The sequence below is a fragment of the Humulus lupulus genome, chromosome 1 (genome assembly GCF_963169125.1).
Source record: "Humulus lupulus chromosome 1, drHumLupu1.1, whole genome shotgun sequence".
NCBI classification, from domain to species: domain Eukaryota; kingdom Viridiplantae; phylum Streptophyta; class Magnoliopsida; order Rosales; family Cannabaceae; genus Humulus; species Humulus lupulus.
Window position 1 is genome coordinate 23,098,569 of NC_084793.1, and position 24,851 is coordinate 23,123,419.

The following is a 24,851-nucleotide window of genomic DNA, read 5'->3' on the forward strand; positions in this document are numbered from 1 at the left end:
ACGTTGGATGTGCTCCCATGCACATCCAACGTCTCCCAGTGGGAGACGTTGGATGTACCCATAAATCACTACCAGCCTATTTCCAACGTCTTCCACTATTTTTAATGTCTTCCAATTGTAACCATTAATATGCACTTTCAATGTCTTACACCATTAGCCATTTAAAATCCCTTCTAATTTTTAATGTCTTACACCAATGGTGTAAGACATTGTAGGGAGTCATTGAAAGTAGAATTTGTTGTAGTGATGGTGCCCTTCAAACCATAATTTTGTTGGTTTGTTATGTTAATATTTGTCTTACCCTTTTGTTGATTCTTTCCATTTATACACTTTTTATCTATTAAAAGTAAGAAAATAAACAATCTTGAAAAAAAAGGCTTTTTTGCCTATATATATAAATGCTATATTGTTCAATGCTTTTGGGATTGATAAGGGTAATAATATTGTTAGATTAAATATCATCATCTGGGAATGGAGGGAGCCAAAGCTAGGAGCAAGTTCACTAGGATTTGTGTCTTTTGTGGAAGCAACTTTGGTCACAGGAAAGTCTTCAGTGATGCTGTTCTTGAATTGGGAAATGAAATTGTTAGTTTTTGTAGAGTCCAAGAACTTTACTTAGCTAATTATTTAGTAGTATTATAGTATGTATAGTATTATCTTTGTTACTGTGGATTTTTGGTTCAGACCGGGAATTATTTGGACACTCATAGTAGTACTTATAGACTTTCTAAGTTTAACCTATAGTTTAAGAATATTAATTTTAACCTAAGGTTTGATTATATAGCTGATATTAAGGATAATATTTGTTATACTATAAGGTTTAGATATCAACCAATAGGATTTTAAGCACATGTTATGAATGGGTGATTAAAGATTAATTATTTTGAGGATTTAATTTAATAAGGAGTAAAGTTTGAATGTTATAGGGTCAGTCAGCAGCTTTGAATACGTTGAAGGCTTAGTCAAGGCTGTTTACTCCATTCAAACTTAGCTAAAAATGTGTAATTTCGTGTTTAAATATTCAGCGTGTGCCGATATATCGCAGCTATAGGGGGCGATATATCGCAGCACGTAGATACGGAAAACACGAGACGATGCACGGTCGCCTCGGGCATACTGGCCCAGGCGATATATCGCCTACAGGGGGCGATATATCGCCTCCTTCAGTGTATATTCAAATTTTTTTTAATTCTTTTCCCTTTCATCCATTCAACTTCTTTATAAGTCCAACATCTTTTGAACGAGTCTTCAGCCTCTGCTGAACGATTATTCAAATTATTTTCACCTAAAAAGCTATTATTTTTATTCAAGTAAAATTAAGATTCCTTCATTCCCAAACTCTATAAATAGGACCTAGTACCCAGCCATTATTCACCTTTTACTCTAAATTCAGAAGCTGCAAGTGTTAGGAGAGTGTGAGAGTTAAACACTTGGGTGGGGAAATCATAAGCTTAAACATTATAAGCTTATCAAACACTTTGGGAAGTAAGGTTCTATAGTATTTTGGTTGAGGTGTAGATTGATCTTACAAGTCTTTGAGGTAAACCAAAGCACTAGTTCATTTGTTTTATGTTATTTCTTTCTCATAGTCTTCTACTCAGTCTCCTAACCTCATTCTCTTTTTGGTTAGGGAATCTAAGTTCTTGAGCACATAAGTTTTGGTAAGTGTGACTTTCAATGGTTTAGTCTTTTCATTCCTTTCATTTCATCTCTTTTTCTTCATTAGACTCACCCTGTTATATATGGTTTTAGGAGTGTTCCAAAAGTCCTAACTCAGTCCACATATCCCGGTAACTTTGGTAAGGAAAATAGGCTAGAGTCAATATGTTATATGTTTATGTTATCTTATGTTTTATGTTATCAAATGTGTTATGATATATATATATGTATGTTTGTAGGCTTGGGCATATGACCCATATGACTAACAAGACCCCAAAGGGGTTATGGGCATATGACCTACTTAGCTAGTAGGACCCCATTAATCCCATGGGCATATGACTTGTTTAGTCTATGGGACCCCGAGTAATAATGGCCATTATAATAAGTGTATGTAATAAGTGTCATGATATGTCTTTATGTTATTATGAAATCTATGTTTATGACTATGTGTTAGATTTTCCTTGTTGGGCATTAGGCTCATTCCTTTTTGTTTTATGTGCAGGAAAATAGCTTTAAGAGGCGGTAAGATTCGTGGACGCTTAGAGTATATGTATCGATGGTGAATGGAGTCAAGGAGCCGAGCGTTATTCGATTCAAGGATGTAGTTTCGTTTTATGTCTTTTTACATGTATTTTCCACACTATTTATGTAATGTCTTTTTATTTTAAATCATGTTTTGTTTTTAAAGACAATGGGATCCCATATCCTTCTTGGTATTTATTTTGTAAGTTACTCTTATTTTTACAAGTTACTTAATAAAATTATGGTATTTTGTAAATGTAAGTTCTATTAAGGATTGTATGTATAGTTTCATTAATGGTCCAAAAGTCTAGATTAGTGGGTCATTACAGTTGGTATCAGAGCAACGGTTCCTTCGTATGAAGTTCTCCTCGATACACACGCTCAATGCTCTGAATCTGACCGCCAAGTAAGTGTTTAAGTTACTAGTTATGTTGCTTATGTGTATAGCTAACAACTTTAGTGTTTATGTTTTCAGTTAAGTATGAACGGAGCTTTAACCTACCAAGATATCCGAGCCATTAAGGCCTTAAAAAGAATAAGGGAGCCAAGAAACACTGTAGGAGCACTAGAAAGGATCGCTCGAAGGTTGCTTTTGTTTCACCAAGAGATAGGTGGCCTTCAAGATGCTAAGCAAATAATGTTAAGATCATCAACGGAACAATATGTACTAGTAATAAAGCTATCTAAAGATTTTCATACAGTAATAGCAGCCTTAGAAGAAATATGGGAGGACATGAATGATGAGAATGAACTACCATTAGCAATGAGATATTATTTCCTCTTAGTTAGGTTCACCGCTAAATTCGAGTTTCAGTTCACAAATGAGCAAAAACATAGAATTCTCACAAACCTTCCTAGAGGGCATTTTGATGCTCATGATAATGATGATTATGAGGAGATAGATGATGATATGTTAGATGACGGATCGGATGTAGAAGATCCTGATTTTTAGATTAGTAGCTTTTATTGTTTATTTTATTTATTTTGTTTTTATGATTGTAATAAGTGAAAATTATTTTTCCAAATGAATAACATGCTATTTTATTTTCATGTATGAGTTTGATTCTATTTTCGCAATCATAATAAATAATAAATAAAATGAATAATGACTAAGTTCGGTGAGGGTGGATACAAATCAATGAACCAAGTTTCCTTATTGAGAGTTAGGGGGCCATAGTAGTGGGAACGATTTTACTGATCCCAGCCCTCCCTCAATATGGTTAACTTTGGAACAAAGATAAGTTTCGAGCTTGAGAATTAAGTCATATAGGATGATTAGAAACAAACTTAGAAAATAAAGATGACTTGTTTCTCTAAGTATAGAAACCCACTCTAAAATAAATAAAGACTTATATAACTTTTCATAAAAAGTCATAATAAATAGGTCTGAGATATGTTTGTTTTAGAATAAGTTTTGCCTTAGAGCCTATTAGGTAAAGTTCTAACATGTTTCTTTCAACTGTTAGAACTCTGCTACGATGTCGCTCCGAAGATTTGCACGCATCAACGGAAACGCCTCCAAAGATGTTCCAATGACCAATGCGGTCCCTACAGTTCGTCGAAGGGGAGTGCGTGCTACTGCTCGCCGTAACGCACCGGCACCACCAGTTGACAACACTGCGGAGATTGCCAGACTGCGACAGAAAGTCGAGGAACTTTTGCAACAACAACGCCAACAGGCTCAATCTCAGCCTCAGCCTCCGCCACAGCCACAGCCGCAGCCATAGGAAATGGCCCCAGCTCCCCAACAAGTTGGTCCATATGGGGGATGGCCAATGTCGAATTACGCGCCGTATCCTGTACAGCACCTGGAGCCAGTTTCAGAAAGTTTTCGCAAGCAGCACGCTCCAAACTTCGAAGGGACTACAGACCCCTTTGAGGCAGAAGAGTGGCTAAGGAATGTGGAGCCGATTCTAGCCCATATGAATCTCAGTAACGCAGACTGCATATCCTGCATCTCATCTTTGCTCAAGAAAGATGCCAGGATATGGTGGGACTTGGTACAACAATCCCATGATGCTGCCACCATGACGTGGACCCGATTTATGGAGTTGTTCCACAAAAAGTACTACAATTCGGCGGTACTTGCTACGAGGGTTGAGGAGTTCACCAACTTGAAGCAGGGTATTTTAAGAGTGGCGGAATATGCTCGTCAGTTCGACCGCTTAGCAAAGTTCGCGGCAGAAATGGTTCCAATCGATTATCTGAGGGTGAATAAGTTTGTCAGAGGACTTCGCCCAAAGATCGAGATGGGGGTTAAACTAGCAAACCCGGGAAACACCACATATGCCGACATTCTCGAGACGGTAATCGAAGTAGAAAGGTTGCAGACCAATGTAAGCAAAGAAGAAGCCAGCAAGCCGGAACCTAGACAGCAGAGTCAACCTCAGGCCAGTCGGACCAACAACAACCATAACAGCAACAATCAGTCTAGCAATAGCGGCAACAATCAGTCCAGCAACAACGGTAACGGTCAGAAGAGAAGGAATCCTGACAACAAGCAATCTGACAACAATAAGAGGGCACGTACGAATAATGGAGGAAATAGGACGGGCTACGTGGAGTACCCGCCATGTGCCAAATGTCAGAAGAAGCATCCTGGAGAATGCCGCGCCAACACCAAGGAGTGTTTCAACTGTGGTCAAGAAGGGCATCGTAAAAGAGACTGTCCTCAACAAAAGCCAGAAGGGAAGAAGGATGAAAATATGGTTCCTGCTAGGGTTTTTGCTTTAACCCAAGGAGAGGCCGAGGCTAGCAACAAGGTGGTCACAGGTCAGGTTTCTATCCTCAATAACTTATGTCATGTATTATTTGATTCGGGAGCCACTCACTCGTATATCTCGTTAGGAATGATAGAAAAACTAGACAAACCTAGTGAAAGATTTAGAACTAGGTTTGTAACCGAGTTGCCTTCGGGCAAAGTAGTTCTATTATCACGAATAGTACGAGGCGTACCGATCAAGATTGAGGACATAGAACTAGAAGGAGACCTGATAGAGCTAGTGATCAAGGACTTCGACGTAATATTAGGCATGGATTGGCTAGCACAGCATGGCGCAACGATCGACTGCAGACGCAAGAAGGTGATGTTCGAGACTCCTGACGGCCAGAGAAGATGCTTCATGGGACAAGCTTCAGGATTGCGCACCCCGTTAGTGTCATCTCTCAAAGCTCAGAGAATGATGGAGAAAGGATGCCAAGCGTTCTTAGCCAGCATCACGAATGTGGAGAAGGAGACATCACTTAAAGTTGGAGATGTTCGGGTTATACAAGAATTTCCAGAAGTTTTTCCCGATGACTTGCCATGATTGCCGCCAAATCGAGAAATAGACTTCACGATAGAATTAGTACCAGGCACCGAGCATATCTCTAAGGCACCATACCGGATGACACCTATGGAACTCAAGGAGTTAAAGACGCAGCTACAAGAACTCCTAGACTTGGGTTTTATTAGGCCAAGCCATTCACCATGGGGAGCTCCGGTACTATTCGTGAAGAAGACGGACAGAAGTATGCGGATGTGCATTGTTGACGCCGTTTCTCGTCAAACAGTAAAAGAAGATCACGTAAACAATGAATGAGAATGGCTAAATGAAATAAAACAAATCAAACACGCGATTTTTACGTGGTTCAGCAGTTAAATCTGCCTAGTCCACGAGTCTCTGTTATTAATCTTAAGATTATCTCTGAAAAATTCCTTAGCATGAATTCTTCAGAGTTTTCTCTCCAGGATCAGAATTTCGGTCCTTTACAATGGTGCATGGCTTCTCTATTTATAGAGAAGGACGCAGAATACTATCCCACATATTTTGGGTAGTTACTCTTTTGTGAATAAAATAAATGGCTTTAAATGCCTATAATCAGATATAAAAGGAAACGTCCCTGAAGACCAGGAAACGCATAACTGACCAAATAATATCCCACAATTCTTGGGGATTTACATTAATAAATAAGGATTACATCTCATATTTATAATACTTGTAAATATTCAAGGTGATTATCGCGTATCTCCAAAGCTTTAGCATCTCAGGTCTCACGTCATTGTTCGAGCTAATGGCATCTTCCGAGATCACGTGTCTTTCGAGATCATACGTACATCTAGCTCGAGACCCCCGATCCGAAGTTGTCCCCGAAGATGAGTGTGTTCTCGGAGCTACCTTTCGAGATCGAGATCGTTTCGAGCTCATATATTCGAGGTCATATATCGTACTTTGCAGGCTCGATATACAATCCTGGAGCATACTTCAATCCTTACGAGACCATTTGTTGCGAATCCAACATTCGAGGTCATATTTACCATGGCTCGAAATCTAGGTGAAACATCTTGCCCCCTCAAAAGTATTTGTTCAAATCCTAAGAGAAGGAAACTTTTGAACTACTTTCCTTGAGAACTGTACCGTCACACCTTTGAAAATGGACACGCGTCAGCTGGGTATTGCCCATTTTAGGTACTTGAGTACCTTGGAAACACGCCCATGATCGTCCGTCTGACAACTTTTCGGCGCCTTCTTGTCATTGATCCCCATCCGTTCGATCTAGTGAGGATTTCATTTGACGCTCCTGATTAATTCCTTTTCCCCACCTATATATACAAGGCCCCACTCTTCATCTTCTTCACTTTCATCCTCATTCGCCATAAGCAAGAAAAGAAAAAAAAATAATCCCAGAGACCTCTTTGCAAAGTTCCTGTTCCATGCATGTTTTCTCGACCAAAGAAACAAAGGAATCCTGGTCTGTTCGAATCAGTGAGTTCTTTCCTGCAACCTCTTCTCCAATCGACGATCTCTCGGCAATCGCCATTACTGTGTAAGTATGCCGTTTTTGTTTTTCGTTTAAAATGTTCTTGCTGTGTGTGCTAGTTTATGTTCTTAGCATGATACGATAGGAGGTTTTGAACCGATAGGTTTTTATGCTTTCTGGATTTTCACTCTGAATGTTCGTCTTTGGTTTATACCCAGTTTTGACGTTTGAATGTGGTTCCCATTTTCTGGGTTTTGAAATTCTTAGGCAGCGTTTCATGTACATTAAGCTTTCGGATAAAAACATGGGCTTTGACAAATGCACGAAATCCAAAAACGTTTTTCCTTGCTAATCGCCACTCTTCTTTCCCTTGAATTTCGGGATTTTCAAAAAATTATCCACACTCCTTTTCTTTTTCGTGGAATACACGCCCCTGACTCTTCAATAAGGGTCTTAGTATTTAGTCTCGTTCCTAAATCTCCGAGCTCATTCTATCGAGCTCGTGACTCTTGCATGCATGGCCCTCACCATTTTTTCTTTCTCGCTAGATGTCACAGAATCTGGAAAGACAGTGGGGGTCATTGCTGGCAGTCCCTTACGAGCCGAAATCTCCGAGCTCGGAATCGCTCTTCGCCCGGAACCAACGTCGGATAAGAGAATACGAGCTTGCGCGCGAGCAAGAAGACATTCGAGCTCACTATCACCACCAGATAGACGAGGTCATTGAAAAGAAGAGAAGAGTTCTTCGGGAGGCTCTCTATCCGGAGCCCAATTCAGGACCTAGGCCCATTCCCCTCGACCCTGCGCTAAAGGTCACTATTGCGTATCATCCAGGGGAACTCCAGTTTTCATTAATGGGGGAAACTTCATCCTCGCAGCTGAGGAAGGAGATGTTCGAGGCCGAGCTCTACTGGAGCACAGTTACCACAACTAGTCAGATAACTGAAATCCTGGCTTTCCACGGCCTTAGCCTGTCAGGCTCCTTGAAGTGTCGAGCTCCGGTCGACCATGAACGAAGCTGCTTCGCCCCTGGGAGCCGCGACGCCAATGTGAACTACGAGGCATGGAGCCAGGAACACATGAGGGTAGGAGCACTGTTGCCCTTGAAGTCTTTTTTCAAAGACTTTACTGATTTCGTTGGGTTGGCACCGTTCCAACTCAACACTAATTCGTACAGGGTGTTGTCTGCCCTGAGGTCCTTGTACCACGAGCTGAGGTGGGAAGGACCTTCACCCCAAGAGATTTTATATCTCTTTTGTTTGAAAAGTAACCCCTCCCGAGCTCGGGGAGGGGATGGTTTTTACTATCTCTCGAGCTATCCCAAAGAGACGAAGGTTTTTGAGGATCTCCCCAATCACCCGCCTGATTTCAAGAGGGCCTTCTTCTGGACAGACGATCTGTCCCCGTCTCGACATTACTCGTTCAGGCGGATTCGTAAGTATTCTCTTTACTTTTATTCCTGAGCTCGAGACTTTAGTTTTTAAATCCATATTTAGATGAAATGTTTTTCGCTTTTCAGCTAATTTTAAGCGTCCCACCCCTACTGAAGAAATGACGAGGCACAGAGAGGCCTTGCTCCAGCTTCCTTATGGTAGGAGGTCTCTCTCGTATCTATTACACGAGGGAAAGCTCTGAGCTTGCGGGTTGTTGGGAGAGGGCCAGTCAACCTCTGACTGGTCCAACAAAAAATATGAATGCTGGGAGGAGGTGCCACTGCCTACAGGCGCCCCTCCTCCGAGGAGAGAGAGGAGGCCATCACTCCCAGTTCGTTTGAGGAGTCCGCGGTCCGGGAATGAGGCCAATGATGAAGCCTCGAGCTCGGACTCAAATGAAGGTAAAGTCCTCCCTACCTCGAGGATGTGGTCCCCCACACTACTAAAACACAGGCCCAATAGGTTAGTCTCGTGCCCACAGGATAGATACCATTTCTACATATGGAGTTGGGTAGATGACTGTGTCCATAGGTTTGATAGTGGGCTCGGGAAATATGATACCATGTACACCACGGACGAGGTGTGGAATGGGATAGCGGTGCAGTACGGGACCAATGATTATAGGGACCTCTCGAGGTTATCCCCTACTTATAGGGAAGGCACTCCCCCCGCCTCCTCTGAAGACGGGGGATTTTCATGGTCCCCAAGCTAGAGCTCGGGGGAGAGTTCCAGTTAGGTTTCTTCCATCATCACTCTATGTCTGGTACCGAAATTACTTGATGTACATACCGCTTTAGCTCGACTCACTGTGTTGTGACTTGTACAGGCGAGATGGACTCCGACCTTGACGCCCTTATCGACAATGCAGGTGCCAAGAGGAGCAAACGCCCTAGGGCGGGGTCACTGAAGACCGGTCAGCCGGACAAAGGCTCCAAGAGGTCCAAAAAGACACCTCCCCTTGCCTTACCGATTTCGAGCTCCATTGACGAGTCGACTATCCAGGCTAGCGCCTCCATGACAATGCCATCTTCGCAGGCCGTCGTCTCCGCAGTCGCACCGACCTCGCTGGCTGGTGCCCCTGCCATTGAGTCCCAACCTCCTGTGGTGGGCGAAACGTCTCCAGCCCAGCTTTCCAGAAGGCCTTCTGCTTCTCGAGTTCAGAAGCTGACAATCTCCACCCATATGGACTCGTATGTGGTGGATAATGCTGCTGGACCTCACGGATCTACGCTGATCTCGGATGTTATGTCCCGGATCGGCCAGAGCTATGGCAGTTTCGAAGCTCCTCAGTGGCAGTGCCTAACTGGCACCCGAGATCGCACTGTCCTTTACGAGAAGCGTATCGAGCACACTGCCGCGGTAAGTATCATTCTATATTCCTTTTGCTTACATTCATACTGTCCTGAGGCTAATGGTGGTTTCTTCCTTTTTTCAGGCTCTTGCCTTCACTGCCTAGCTCAATTACGAGCTGAACAACGAGATCCATTCGAGCAGGACCCATGCTCAAGAGGCGAAGGACCTCCACCTTAGAGCGAACGACGATCTGAAGGCGGCGAATACTAAGCTCGAGGCAGTGGTTAAGGAGCATGAGGACATGGCCAAGGAGCTCGGAAAGCTGAGAGCTGAACTCGAGGAGCAAAAGAAAGATAACACCCATCTTCGGGAGACCAATAAGAAGCTCGAAGAGGACAAGGCCGCCACCTTCGACTTCGTAGAGGATGCCAAAACTCGCCTTCTTGCCGAGTACAAAGAAATGAAGGAAAAGGCGGTCGACTCAGCCATGTACTGGATGTGGGATTATAACGAAAAGCTGGACACCAGCTTCTTAGGTCCCCATGAGGCGCCGCTTCTTGAACGATGGAATGCCCGGCTCGAGAAGGAAGAGGCTGAACGGCTTGAGAAGGAGAAGGCTGAGCAGCTCGAGAAGGAAAAGGCTGCTCCGGGCACCGTTTCAGAGGAAGCTCAGGAGGATAGTCATGCTATTCGTCCTGAGGGGTCCGGTGCCACTGATGCTGAGAAGGCCAAGGAGACTCCTCTCCCTTGAATCTGACCTCGGGGAAATCAGTTATCGGGGCTGCGTTCCCTTATTTCTGTAACTATTTTAATATATGCCCACGGGGCTGACACAATTTCTTTTACCATTCTTTTATATGCTTTACATTTCTTGGCTCGAAATATTTTGCATATTTTTAAATTGATGAACCGGTTATGTTTATTTATTCATACAAACATAGTTTGGATTTAGGCTCGAAATTCGATGCTTTCATGCATAGTTTATTCGAATTATCTGCTTCCGACCTCGTTACTTATCAAGGTCGGATATTACTTTAACCATGAACTCAAAAGTACTTATATGGTATGTAATGTGAATGATCTGGTTATATCTTTTTTGTTTAGTTACTTTTCCTCATCCTCAGTTTTTGTTCCGAGGTTAAGAGTTTGAAACTATTTTCTCTCAGATATTCCAGCCTCGATCTTGACTTGTCTCATGATAGGTTTAGGCTCCTACTTATCATCGATCAATTTTTTGGCTGGTTTGTTCCAGACCTGTTAAGTTTGCACATCTGGTTAACTCCAAACGTTTTAGGATTTTGGTAGTTCGGTTTTGTCCGAACTATCTAAGCTCGCGTATTTGGTTATATCCAAATACTTCATGTTTTTGATAACTCAGTTATCTAGGCTCGCGTACTTGGTTATCTCCAAATACTTCATATAAATATATATTTTTTATTTTTTAATATGACGGTATATATACCAATGATGCCCCCTTAATATCCTATGAGTGTGACCATAGGTTATTAAATTAAGAGAGGTTGCAAAAATAAAAAGAAATTACATATGGGACAAAATAGACCTTTTATTTGATGAAATTCAAAAACAAACAAACAAACAAACAAATTCATGGTTACAGGCAACACTTCCTACACTATTGATAGTAAGGTCTAAGGTGTTTGCCATTCCATGCTCGCGGTATCAGGCTCCCATCTAATCTCGCAAGTTTGTATACGCCAGGTTGGATGACTGACTCTATCTGGTATGGTCCTTCCCAGTTCGGCCCGAGCACTCCAGCTGCTGAATCTCGGGTGGCTAAGAATACGCGTCTCAAAATCAGGTCTCCCACTCCGAACTTTCGATCCCGAACCCTCTTATTGAAATATCTTGTGGTTCGTTGCTGGTAAGCAGCATTTCTCAGCTGAGCCTCTTCTATTTTTTCTTCGATCAAGTCTAGGGTTTCTTCGAGCTGAGTATGATTTGAATCCTGATCGTAAATTTGAGTTCGGATCGTCGGGATTTCGACCTCAATGGGCAACATTGCCTCGCAACCGTACGCTAGAGAGAACGGGGTATGTCCGGTTGATGTCCGAGCTGTAGTCCTATATCCCCAAAGGACTTGAGACAATTCTTCGGGCCATCGTCCCTTTGACTCTTCCAACTTTTTCTCTAGAGAGCTCTTGAGAGTTTTGTTAACGGCTTCCACCTGACCATTCGCTTGAGGGTGAGCCACTGATGAAAAACTCTTTATTATGCCGTTCTTGTCGCAAAAATTGGTGAATAAGTCACAATCGAACTGGGTTCCGTTATCGGATACAATCTTTCTCGGCACTCCGTATCGGCATACGATGTTCTTTACCACAAAATCAAGGATCTTTTTCGAAGTTATAGTTGCCAATGGTTCAACCTCCGTCCATTTTGTGAAGTAGTCTACGGCGACTACCGCATATTTCACTCCGCCTTTTCCAGTTGGGAGAGAGCCTATGAGGTCGATGCCCCATACTGCGAAAGGCCATGGGGATGTCAACATGGTCAGTTCGGATGGTGGAGATCGGGGTATCGTGGCGAATCTCTGGCATTTGTCACATTTCTTCACATACTCAAAAGAGTCTGTTCTAATGGTTGGCCAGAAATATCCTTGATGTATGATCTTCTTGGACAGGCTATGCCCCCCGGCGTGGTCTCCGCAGAACCCTTCATGAATTTCTTCAATGATCTTCTTTGCTTCGGGAGGGGTTACACACCTAAGCAGCGGCATGGAATATCCTCTTCTGTATAGCTTTCCGTCCAAAATGGTGTAACGAGGAAGTTGATACATCAATTTTCGAGCCTGGTTCCGATCTTTTGGAAGAATTCCATTCTCGAGATAATCAACTATTGGACTCATCCAGGTCGGTTCTGTTTCAATCATACATACATCTTCCTCGTCTGGCTCAGTAATGCTGGGTGCTGATAGGTGTTCTACGGGTACAACATTTAGTTCTTCATTTTCGGCAGAAGTGGCGAGTCGAGCTAAGGCATCTGCATTTGAGTTTTGTTCCCGGGGAACCTGTTCGATTGCGTAAAACTCGAAATACTCCAATGCGGATTTTGCCTTCTCCAGATAAGCTGCCATTCTTGTGCCACGAGCCTGGTACTCTCCCAAGATTTGATTAACCACGAGCTGGGAATCGCTGTAGCAATGTATAGCTTTGGCCTTGAGCTCTTTTGCTATTCGTAGTCCTGCGAGTAGAGCCTCGTACTCAGCTTCATTATTAGATGCTTTAAAGCCAAATCTTAAAGCAGAGTGAAATTTGCTCCCCGCAGGAGTGATCAGAATAACTCCTGCCCCCGCTCCATTTTCATTCGACGAGCCGTCGACGTAAAGTTTCCACAGCTCGTGGGCCGTGGTTATTACCTCATCGTCGGCTATACCAGTGCACTCCACTATGAAGTTTGCCAAGGCTTGTGCCTTAATGGTCGTTCTGGGATGGTAAGTGATCTCGAACTGTCCGAGCACAACAGCCCATTTAAGGAGTCGACCTGAAGCCTCTGGTTTAGATAGGACTTGCCTAAGTGGCTGATCTGTCAGTACATGGATGGGATGTGCCTGAAAGTAGGGGCGGAGCTTGCGAGATGAGTGGATTAAACTGAGGGCGAGTTTCTCCATCGATGGGTATCTTGACTCTGCCCCCAGTAATCTCTTACTGATGTAATAGACGGGTTTCTACACCCTCTCTTCCTCTCGAATGAGCACCGCGCTTATCGCGTGTTCGGAGGTTGAGAGGTATAGGTACAATACTTCTCCCGTTTTGGGTTTTGACAGGATGGGTGGTTCAGCGAGGTGTCGTTTGAGCTCCTGAAAGGCCAGCTCGTACTCTTCTGTCCATTCAAATTTCTTACTTCCTTTTAATAAGTTGAAGAATGGAAGGCCACGATCCGTTGACTTCGAGATGAATCTGCCCAGTGCGGCCATCCTGCCAGTCAAGCTTTGGACATATTTATGCTTCCGAGGTGAAGGCATATAAATCAGGGCCTTTATTTTGTCGGGATTAGCCTCGATTCCACGAGAGTTGACAATGAAACCCAGAAATTTTCCCGAAGATACCCCAAAAGTGCACTTCTGAGGATTTAGCTTCATGTTGTATTTTCTGAGCACGCCAAAGCACTCTTCGAGGTCATCAACATAAACTTCCATGTTGTTCCCTATTTGTTCTGAAAACATCATGTTAACGAGCCGCTGATATGTAGCTCCAGCGTTCTTGAGCCCAAACGGCATAACATTATAACAGTATAGCCCTTTATCTGTAATGAAGCTCGTATGTTCTTGGTCGAGGGCATGCATGGGAATCTGGTTATATCCAGAATATGCATCCATGAATGACATCAAGCCATGCCCCGCCGTGGCATCCACGAGTGATCAATTCTTGGCAGCGGAAAACAGTCTTTTGGGCAAGCCTTGTTGAGATCCGAGTAGTCAATACAGGTTCTCCACGTCCCATTGGGATTTGGGACCAACACTGGATTGGCTACCCAGTTAGGGTAAAAAGCATCCTTAATGAAATGGTTTGCTTTTAATCTGTCAACCTCCTCCTTTAATGCTTTCTTTCTGTCCTCGTCCAGCTGCCTTCGCTTTTGTTGCTTCGGGGGAAAGCTTTTGTATATGTTTAATGTGTGGCTCGCAACATTTGGGCTTATCCCTACCATGTCCGAGTGTGACCATGCGAAGACATCCTGGTTTTTCTTCAGAAAGCAAATTAATTGCTATTTTGCTTCGTCTTGGAGGTGTTTTCTGACCTTCACCTTCTTCGAGGGATCAGCTTCGTCGAGCTGAACTTCTTCGAGCTCTTCCAATGGTTCGAGGTCAACTTTCTCCTCAATCCTTGGATCGATTTCCTCGTCAATTTCTAAAACCGTTCCATCTTTATTTTGTATGATAGCGAGTGCCTGAGCGCTCGTTTGTTTCTTTCCCCTCAAAGAAATGCTATAGCACTCCCTTCCTGCCAATTGATATCCTTTTAATGTCCCGATCCCACTTGGGGTTGGGAACTTAAGGGCCAGGTGCCTCACAGATGACACTGCCCCTAGCCCAACCAGGGCGGGTCTCCCGAGCAGTACATTGTAGGCAGATGGTAAATCTACCACCACGAACTCCATTATCTTGGTCACCAAGACGGGATAGTCTCCCAAGGTCACAGGGAGTTCAATGGATCCCATACAAGCAGTCCCTTCTCCTGAAAAGCCGTACAAAGTAGTTGCACATGCCTTCAGGTCGCGAAGGGAGAGTCCCATTTTCTCGAGGGTCGCCTTATAAAGAATGTTGACCGAGCTCCCATTATCTATGAGAACTCGGAGGACTCTCTTGTTGGCAAGCTGAAGAGTAATAACCAATGGGTCATGATGACGGAATTGAACATGAGATGCGTCCTCCTCAGTGAAGGTTATCGGTTGCGTTTCAACCCTTTGGCTTTTTGGTGCCCTAGGTTCGGGTTCATAAGGAGACCCATCCCCTGTCTTCAACTCGTTAACGTATCGCTTTTGAGCATTTCTACCCCCTCCCGCGAGATGAGGCCCTCCCGAGATGGTTATTACATCCTCTCCATCAATCGGCGGGGGCCTATCTTCTTCCCGAGATCGGGAGTTATTATTTTGTGCCATCGAAGGCGCGGCTACTCTCTGACTCCCAGTAGTCTGTCCAGTACTCTGGTTTTTGACGTACTGCCGGAAATAACCTCTCGAGATCAACCCCTCGATCTCGTCCTTCAGCTGTCGACATTCATCAGTGGTGTGTCCGGTGTCTCTATGGAACCGGCAATACTTACTGGAATCCCTTTTGGACTTTTGATTTCTCATTGGGTCCGGACGCCTGAAGGGGACCTGGTTTTCATTAGCCAGGTATATGTTTTCCCGAGACTCATTGAGTTCGGTGTGTACTATATATACGGAGAAATACCTTTCTCCTTTCTTTTTCTTTCCTCCTTCAGCCTCGGGGTTATTTCCCTCGCTCTTTTTCCTCTTGGAGGGATTCTCCGAGGCAGGCAATGGAGCTGCTTGGTCAGCCGAGGTTGACGTGAAGTTAATGTTTATCGTTGTAGTTTCGGTCTGCGAGGTCGCCTTCAGCGTTGACCTCGCCTCCTCTACATTGACAAATCTCTGCGCCAGTTTGTTAAATTCGGTTATTGACCTCACCGGTTTCCCTTGCATGTCATCCCAAAGGGCACTTCCAAGTAAAACACCAGCTTGGATAGCCATCAGGTGCCCACTGTCATCCACATCTCGAGCTCGGGCGACCTCTAGATTAAATCTTGTCAGATAGCTTTTTAGTGTTTCGCCCGGCTGTTGTCGGACGTTAGTCAAAGTGGATGCCTCTGGTCTGACTCCCATCATAGCTCGGAACTGCTTCTTGAAGTCTCTAGACAACTGATCCCATGAAGTTATCGAGTGCCTCTTGTACTTTTCGAACCAACTCTTAGCAGGTCCGGCCAATGATGTTGGAAACAACATACACCTGAGCTCGTAACCCACGTTACTAGCTCTCATAATAGTGTTGAATGTACTCAGGTGACTGCATGGGTCGGTTTTTCCCTCAAACGCTGGGACGTGAGGAATCTGGAACCCTTGAGGAAATTGAGTGTTAGAAATATTTGGAGCAAACGGCTCGAGCTCCTCGTCAGAGTCCTCATATACGACCGTTCCCTCGTTCATTCTTTAAAAGCCTAAAGGCTTTTTCGAGCTGATCGATCCTTTCTTGGACTGGGTCCTTAGGTGGTGTCTGGAATTGACAGTCATTGATCATGATTCCAGGCTCGCATCTCCGTGAAGGATCTCTACGCCCATTCAGGTGATTCCTTAGGTCCGGATTTGTCTGATCTCCCTTCCCCCTGCTCAGATTCAGATGATTACGCAGGTCAGGATGGATCTTGCGGCTTCCATTATTTTTACGACCTCGGTCGCATTTACTGACGGACCTGGTCTCTCCGGACTCGTCACTAGTGAAACTCATTGATCGCTCGTTTCGAGATGGTTCCTTCCCATGTCGCCTCGTCTCCGCAGTGTGAGACCGGGAAGTCTGACTTCTCTCAGATTGTGCGCCTCTCCGCTCCTGGAAAGTCTCCCTGTGTCCTTGTCTATCCCCCGTATGCCCTTGATCCTGATCTCGAACAGGTTGAGCGTTTCTGCGGGGAGGTGAAGGATATCTTATGGGAGACGGAGGGAACCGTATAGGCGACGGTGGCTGCCGTCCCTGCCTCGGCCTAGAGGGTCCAGAATTTGCCCGAGATGGGTTAGTCGCGTTCGATGCACTACCAGGAACCTGAGTCCGAGCCTCGGTAGGAGCTCGGTTATTCTCAGTTCCTACAGGCACTTCCGCAGGTGGATTAGGCGGGACCCGAGCTCAGGTACTCCACAGACACCTGCGCCTCTGCGGCCATCCTAGTCAACTCCTAATTCCGTTTGTTGGCTTCTGCCAACAGCTGTTTCAATTGCCGGGTTTCCATTTCTACAATAGGAATGTAACGCTCAGGATTGTAGTACATATCCTCATCCCTCGGTTGAGGCAGTGGTCCCCAGGAATTGGAGGACCCACTTCTCTCCTCAGCATCCGGGTTTTCCATTTGTTGTTTTCCAGGACGCCTTGGGTAGCTTTCGTCAAGGGTGTTCTGATTGTTTGTAGCCATGAATCTCTCAGGGATGAATGCTTAAGGCTCTCAATGAAAGCACCAAACTTTTGACGCCGTTTCTCGTCAAACAGTAAAAGAAGAGCACGTAAACAATGAATGAGAATGGCTAAACGAAATAAAACAAATCAAACACGCGATTTTTACGTGGTTCAGTAGTTAAATCTGCCTAGTCCACGAGTCTCTGTTATTAATCTTAAGATTATCTCTGAAAAATTCCTTAGCATGAATTCTTCAGAGTTTTCTCTCCAGGATCAGAATTTCGGTCCTTTACAATGGTGCATGGCTTCTCTATTTATAGAGAAGGACGCAGAATACTATCCCACATATTTTGGGTAGTTACTCTTTTGTGAATAAAATAAATGGCTTTGAATTCCTATAATCAGATATAAAAGGAAACGTCCCTGAAGACCAGGAAACGCATAACTGACCAAATAATATCCCACGATTCTTGGGGATTTACATTAATAAATGAGGATTACATCTCATATTTATAATACTTGTAAATATTCAAGGTGATTATCGCGTATCTCCAAAGCTTTAGCATCTCAGGTCTCACGTCATTGTTCGAGCTAATGGCATCTTCCGAGATCACGTGTCTTTCGAGATCATACGTACATCTAGCTCGAGACCTCCGATCCGAAGTTGTCCCCGAAGATGAGTGTGTTCTCGGAGCTACCTTTCGAGATCGAGATCATTTCGAGCTCATATATTCGAGGTCATATATCGTACTTTGTAGGCTCGATATACAATCCTGCAGCATACTTCAATCCTTACGAGACAATTTGTTGCGAATCCAACTTTCGAGGTCATATTTACCATGGCTCGAAATCTGGGTGTAACATGCATAGGCTATCGTGAGCTGAACAAAGTAACGATCAAGAATAAGTACCCGCTACCTCAGATAAACGATTTGTTTGATCAACTCCGAGGTGCGACTGTATTTTCTAAGATCGATTTACAGTCCGGGTATCATCAGCTCAAGGTAAAGGGAGAAGATATTCCTAAGACAGCCTTTAGGACTCGTTATGGACATTACGAGTTCTTGGTTATGTCTTTTGGTCTTACTAACGCACCAGCCGCGTTTATGGACTTAATGAATAGGGTCTTCAAAGACTACTTGGATAAAGTCATCGTTGTGTTCATCGACGACATTTTAATTTACTCCAAGGATGAAGTAGAGCACGAGGAATACTTGAGGTTGATTTTGATGCGATTGAAGGAGCATCAACTCTACGCAAAGTTCAAGAAATGCGAATTTTGGCTTTCCCAAGTGGCGTTCCTTGGGCACATCATATCGAAGGATGGAGTCGCAGTAGATCCATCAAAGGTTGAGGCCGTGAAGGATTGGCCTAGACCAAAGAACGCGTCAGAAGTAAGAAGCTTCTTAGGGCTAGCAGGTTATTATAGGAAGTTTGTAGAGGGCTTCTCTAAGATAGCCACTTCGCTTACCAACCTGACCCGAAAGCAACAAAAGTTTAACTGGAATAATAAGTGTGAGGAAAGCTTCCAGTTGCTTAAGGATAAGCTTTCCTCAACACCAGTACTTAGTGTCCCGACACCCAACGATAAGTTTGTTGTCTACTGCGATGCATCAAAGCTAGGATTGGGATGCGTGCTGATGCAAAATGACAAGGTGATAGCCTACGCCTCACGACAGCTAAAGGAGTACGAACAGCGCTATCCAACTCACGATATGGAGTTGGCAGCGGTGGTCTTTGCATTAAAAATCTGGCGCCACTATCTTTACGGAGAAAGGTGCGAGATTTATACAGACCACAAAAGTTTAAAGTACTTCTTTACTCAGAAGGAGCTTAACATGAGGCAGCGCAGGTGGTTGGAGTTAGTCAAGGATTATGACTGCGAAATCCTATACCGCCCAGGGAAGGCGAACGTAGTTGCCGATGCGCTTAGTGGGAAAAGCTATGGGAACTTAGTAGCCTTATCCGGAATAAAAAAGCCGCTACAGCAGGAGTTTATCAGTGCTGGAATCGAAGTGATTGTAGGCAAGCTGGCTAACTTGTCTATCCAATCGAATCTGCTAGAGGACATACGGATTGGTCAGAGACATGATGAATCGCTAGCAGCACATATGAAAGTAGTCATGGAAGGCAAGAATACCGATTTCTCAATATCTAGCCAAGGCTTATTGAGATATAAGGATCGGGTATGTGTGCCAAATGATCAAAGTATTAAGAAGACGATTTTAGAAGAAGCGCACAGTACCCCGTACTCAGTTCATCCAGGGTCTACCAAGATGACTCATGACATCAAGGCAATCTATTGGTGGCCAGGGATGAAGAAGGACATAGCGGAGTTTGTATCTAAGTGTCTGGTATGCCAGCAAGTGAAAGCGGAGCATCAGCGGCCTGCAGGTTTATTGCAACCACTTAGCGTGCCAGAATGGAAGTGGGACGACATAGCCATGGATTTCGTGACGGGTCTGCCAAAGACGAATAAGCAGCATGATTCCTCTTGGATAGTAATAGATAGACTAACCAAGTCGGCTCATTTCCTGCCTGTTAAGACTTCATACACGGCAGACCAATATGCAGACATCTACATCCAAGAGATTGTACGATTACATGGAATCCCCAAGACGATAGTGTCAGATAGAGGATCAGTGTTTACATCAAGATTTTGGAGAAGCTTACAGCAAGCTATGGGTACTAGGTTAAGCCTTAGGACAGCTTTCCATCCTCAGACAGATGGGCAGTCCGAGCGTACGATTCAGATCTTAGAGGATATGCTACGCGCGTGTATACTTGATTTCAGAGGATCGTGGAACAAGTACTTACCACTGATCGAGTTCTCATACAACAACAGCTACCAGTCAACAATCGGGATGGCACCTTATGAGTTTCTATATGGAAGAAGGTGCCGATCACCGTTGCACTGGGACGAGGTAGGAGAAAGGCAGCTTCTAGGGCCCGAAGCTGTTAGACAAGCTCAAGAAGAAGTAGCGCTTATTAGACAGTGTATGCTTGCTGCTCAAAGCCGTCAGAAAACCTATGCGGATGCCAAGCGACGCGATGTGGAGTTCCAAGTCGGAGATCAAGTCTTCCTGAAGATATCTCCTATGAAAGGTGTCAAGCGGTTTGGGAAGAAAGGCAAGCTTAGTCCCCGATTCATAGGTCCTTTTGAGATATTGGACAAAGTGGGACCAATTGCGTATAGACTAGACCTACCGCCAGCACTAGCCGATAGTCACAACGTGTTCCACATCTCGATGCTACGCAAGTATGTGTCAGGCCCATCTCACATCCTCAAGTACGATACGATAGCGCTCCAGAAAGACTTAAGCTACGAGGAACGACTGGTTAGCATCCTAGATAGAGGGATGAAGCAGTTACGTCCAAGAGCTTTCCTATAGTTAAAGTCCTATGGAGCAATAGTTCTGAACGCGAGGCAACGTGGGAATTGGAGGAGGACATGCAAGGCCGGTATCCGGAATTATTTGGTAAGTAAATTTCGAGGTCGAAATTCTTTTTAGTAGGGGAGAATTATAGAGTCCAAGAACTTTACTTAGCTAATTATTTAGTAGTATTATAGTATGTATAGTATTATCTTTGTTACTGTGGATTTTTGGTTCAGACCGGGAATTATTTGGACACTCATAGTAGTACTTATAGACTTTCTAAGTTTAACCCATAGTTTAAGAATATTAATTTTAACCTAAGGTTTGATTATATAACTGATATTAAGGATAATATTTGTCATACTATAAGGTTTAGATATCAACCAATAGGATTTTAAGCACATGTTATGAATGGGTGATTAAAGATTAATTATTTTGAGGATTTAATTTAATAAGGAGTAAAGTTTGAATGTTATAGGGTCAGTCAGCAGCTTTGAATACGTTGAAGGCTTAGTCAAGGCTGTTTACTCCATTCAAACTTAGCTAAAAATGTGTAATTTCGTGTTTAAATATTCAGCGTGTGCCGATATATCGCAGCTATAGGGGTCGATATATCGCAGCACGTAGATACGGAAAACACGAGACGATGCACGGTCGCCTCGGGCATACTGGCCCAGGCGATATATCACCTACAGGGGGCGATATATCGCCTCCTTCAGTGTATATTCAAATTTTTTTGAATTCTTTTCCCTTTCAGCCATTCAACTTCTTCATAAGTCCAACATCTTTTGAACGAGTCTTCAGCCTCTGCTGAACGATTATTCAAATTATTTTCACCTAAAAAGCTATTATTTTTATTCAAGTAAAATTAAGATTCATTCATTCCTAAACTCTATAAATAGGACCTAGTACCCAGCCATTATTCACCTTTTACTCTAAGTTCAGAAGTTGCAAGTGTTAGGAGAGTGTGAGAGTTAAACACTTGGGTGGGGAAATCATAAGCTTAAACATTATAAGCTTATCAAACACTTTGGGAAGTAAGGTTCTATAGTATTTCGGTTGAGGTGTAGATTGATCTTACAAGTCTTTGAGGTAAACCAAAGCTCTAGTTCATTTGTTTTATGTCATTTCTTTCTCATAGTCTTCTACTCAGTCTCCTAACCTCATTCTCTTTTTGGTTAGGGAATCTAAGTTCTTGAGCACATATGTTTTGGTAAGTGTGACTTTCAATGGTTTAGTCTTTCCATTCCTTTCATTTCATCTCTTTTTATTCATTAGACTCACCCTGTTATATATGGTTTTAGGAGTGTTCCAAAAGTCCCAACTCAGTCCACATATCCCGGTAACTTTGGTAAGGAAAATAGGCTAGAATCAATATGTTATATGTTTATGTTATCTTATGTTTTATGTTATCAAATGTGTTATGATATGTATATATGTATGTTTGTAGGCTTGGGCATATGACCCATATGACTAACAAGACCCCAAATGGGTTGTGGACATATGACTTACTTAGCTAGTAGGACCCCATTAATCCCATGGGCATATGACTTGTTTAGTCTATGGGACCCCAAGTAATAATGGCCATTATAATAAGTGTATGTAATTAGTGTCATGATATGTCTTTATGTTATTATGAAATCTATGTTTATGACTATGTGTTAGATTTTCCTTGCTGGGCATTAGGCTCATTCCTTTTTGTTTTATGTGCAGGAAAATAGCTTTAAGAGGCGATAAGATTCGTGGACGCTTAGAGTATGTGTATCGATAGTGAATGGAGTCAAGGAGCCGAGCGTTATTCGATTCGAGGATGTAGTTTCGTTTTATGTCTTTTTACATGTATTTTCCACACTATTTATGTAATGTCTTTTTATTTTAAATCATGTTTTGTTTTTAAAGACAATGGGATCCCATATCCTTCTTGGTATTTATTTTGTAAGTAACTCTTATTTTTACAAGTTACTTAATAAAATTATGGTATTTTCGTAAATGTAAGTTCTATTAAGGATTGTATGTATAGTTTCATTAATGGTCCAAAAGTCTAGATTAGTGGGTCATTACAGTTTTTGTTTCTTTTTCTTCACTTTCTTCAGTCATTATATGAATTTGTTTGTATACATCTCAAACAAGCACTGATTTGTGATTTTGAATTTGATTGTTTCAATGGGTTCTTTTCCCTTTTCTTTTTTGGATAATGAACTGTTTTGTTGGCTTTTTTTTCTTTCCTTTTGGGTAGTTCACACGCAGCTTTTTCATTAACCATGTTCTTACCCTTTTTGGTAATGACACTAATTCCTGGGGTCTGCTCTTTTCTGGTCAAGAACACTTTTTTCTTTCTACTCATCAATTGATTACTTTAACTTGTTTGTTTAAAGGGTTACCCTTTGGTTGTGGTGGATTGCAGGTGGAGAGGAAGATAAATTTGGTGTATGGGGGAGGAAGTGTTGGGTTGATGGGTTTGATATCTAGGACAGTGTATGCTGGAGATTGTCATGTTCTTCGGTAGAAACTTAAAAAAAAAATGCCTAGACTAGTACATTATTGATTGTTCTTTTCATTTGATAATCTCTTATTGTGCTTAAACAAGCATGGTGTTTTTCAGTTTTATATCAAATTTTGTCACTTTACAAAGTTGGTTATATTTTTTTTTTCTTCCATGCAGGGTCATTCCTAAAGCTCTCATGCCTCATGAGGTACCTTTTGTTCTCTTTGTTCTTATACTTTTCTCCTCCTTGTTCACTTGGCTCTAAATCACCACAATTTCTCCTAGAAAATCCTTGTGTCAAACATTTTTCACATTGAGAGGTTGGTTCTTTCTATATCATGATATACTTTTACACCTGTACTTCATTCTTGAATCAGACAGATCTGAAAGTTGGGTTTTGGCACATCCAATAAATTACATTAAGAACTATATATTGAAGTTGTTTTCAAACACAAAATTGCATTCAATGAGTTCTATCAATTGGTTTTTACTAATTGCTGTAGCTAAATTGGTAGATATCTGGTGAAACTGTTGGAGAAGTAAGAACTGTTTTGGACATGCATGAGCGAAAAGCTGCAATGGCTCAAGAAGCTGATGCGTTTATTGCTCTACTTGGTAATTACCTGGAAATAAATTTACTAATTTGGAAGCATGAGAAGACATCTTTAGAAATGCAGAAACTTTGTGCAATTTGAATATTTATGTTAAGACACATTTGAAACAAATAATTGTCCTTGTAGGAGGATATGGAACAATGGAGGAGTTGTTGGAGATGATAACATGGGCCCAGCTTTGGATTCACAAGAAACCGGTAACCTTTTCGCCACTGATCATTGAAATACAACAATCAGCTAATGGCTAAAAAAACTTTTAATTAGGTATTACTCTATGCAGGTTGGTTTGCTAAATGTAGATGGGTATTACAATTCTTTGCTAGCACTATTTGACAATGGTTTTGAAGAGGGATTCATCAAGCCAGGTGCTCGGGAAATCGTTGTCTCTGCTCCAATAGCCAAAGAACTCATGATAAAGATGGAGGTAGTTTCAGCTGTATAAAACTTTCTTTTTGTTTGTTTTAATGACAGAAATGTTCCTTCTGTAAAAAGAACAGAATGTCAAGGCTGCCTTCTGATGTTAAAATTTCTCTCTCATAATGTATGTGCTTTGCTGGCCTACTGACCATAAAAGACCACTCCTTTGCACCTCCCAAGAATAGTTTATCCAAATTTGATCAGAAAATTTGTAACACCCTCACTTATTTTAGTTAAAACCATATTTGAGGTGTTACATTTTAAAACTATATCATAATTTATTACTGCGGAAGTCTGGACATTTTTTTTTTAAACTTGAAAACTTATTTCGCATTATTTACATTAAACATAAAGTGTGTCTCAAACATATTATACATAAGTATTAAATAACCCAATTTATTTTCAAAACATAACTTCACACTTTATTACAAACATCTCACTGATAACTGAAATAACCCACAAAAGGTCGATATGTTCATATGTACAAATTAGGGTCAGGACCATGCTTCAATTCTCCTCATGTCATTCGCACATTTCTTTCTCTACCTGCAACACAAGACAACTGTGAGCCTAAAGCTCAGTAAGCAAAGTAATGCATGCAATGCTAATGATTACCCAATATCAATGGACATACACAACTTCTTTTTAAATTTTGGGCCCCTTAATATTGTGCACACTGTTTGAATTGGTCAATGC

General features: G+C 42.6%; 1 protein-coding gene across 1 annotated transcript; it reads left to right on the forward strand.

Moving 5' to 3' along the window:
- The first annotated feature begins 27 nt into the window (after positions 1-27).
- Positions 28-24,232, forward strand: LOC133789066 (cytokinin riboside 5'-monophosphate phosphoribohydrolase LOG8-like). Its single transcript, XM_062226791.1, has 6 exons — positions 28-585; positions 23,044-23,141; positions 23,302-23,332; positions 23,640-23,739; positions 23,865-23,935; positions 24,019-24,232. Exons 1-6 carry the CDS (start codon positions 472-474, stop codon positions 24,178-24,180), a joined length of 576 nt encoding a protein of 191 aa, XP_062082775.1. The 5' UTR covers positions 28-471; the 3' UTR covers positions 24,181-24,232.
- The last annotated feature ends 619 nt before the right edge of the window (positions 24,233-24,851 follow it).

Bases quoted from the DNA above. Each gene is read 5' to 3' on its own strand.
- LOC133789066 (XM_062226791.1), top strand. From the start codon at position 472: ATGGAGGGAGCCAAAGCTAGGAGCAAGTTCACTAGGATTTGTGTCTTT. The intron at 23,142-23,301 runs GTAGAAACTTAA...TCTTCCATGCAG, and splicing joins GGAGATTGTCATGTTCTTCG to GGTCATTCCTAAAGCTCTCA. The intron at 23,740-23,864 runs GTAATTACCTGG...TTGTCCTTGTAG, and splicing joins TGCGTTTATTGCTCTACTTG to GAGGATATGGAACAATGGAG.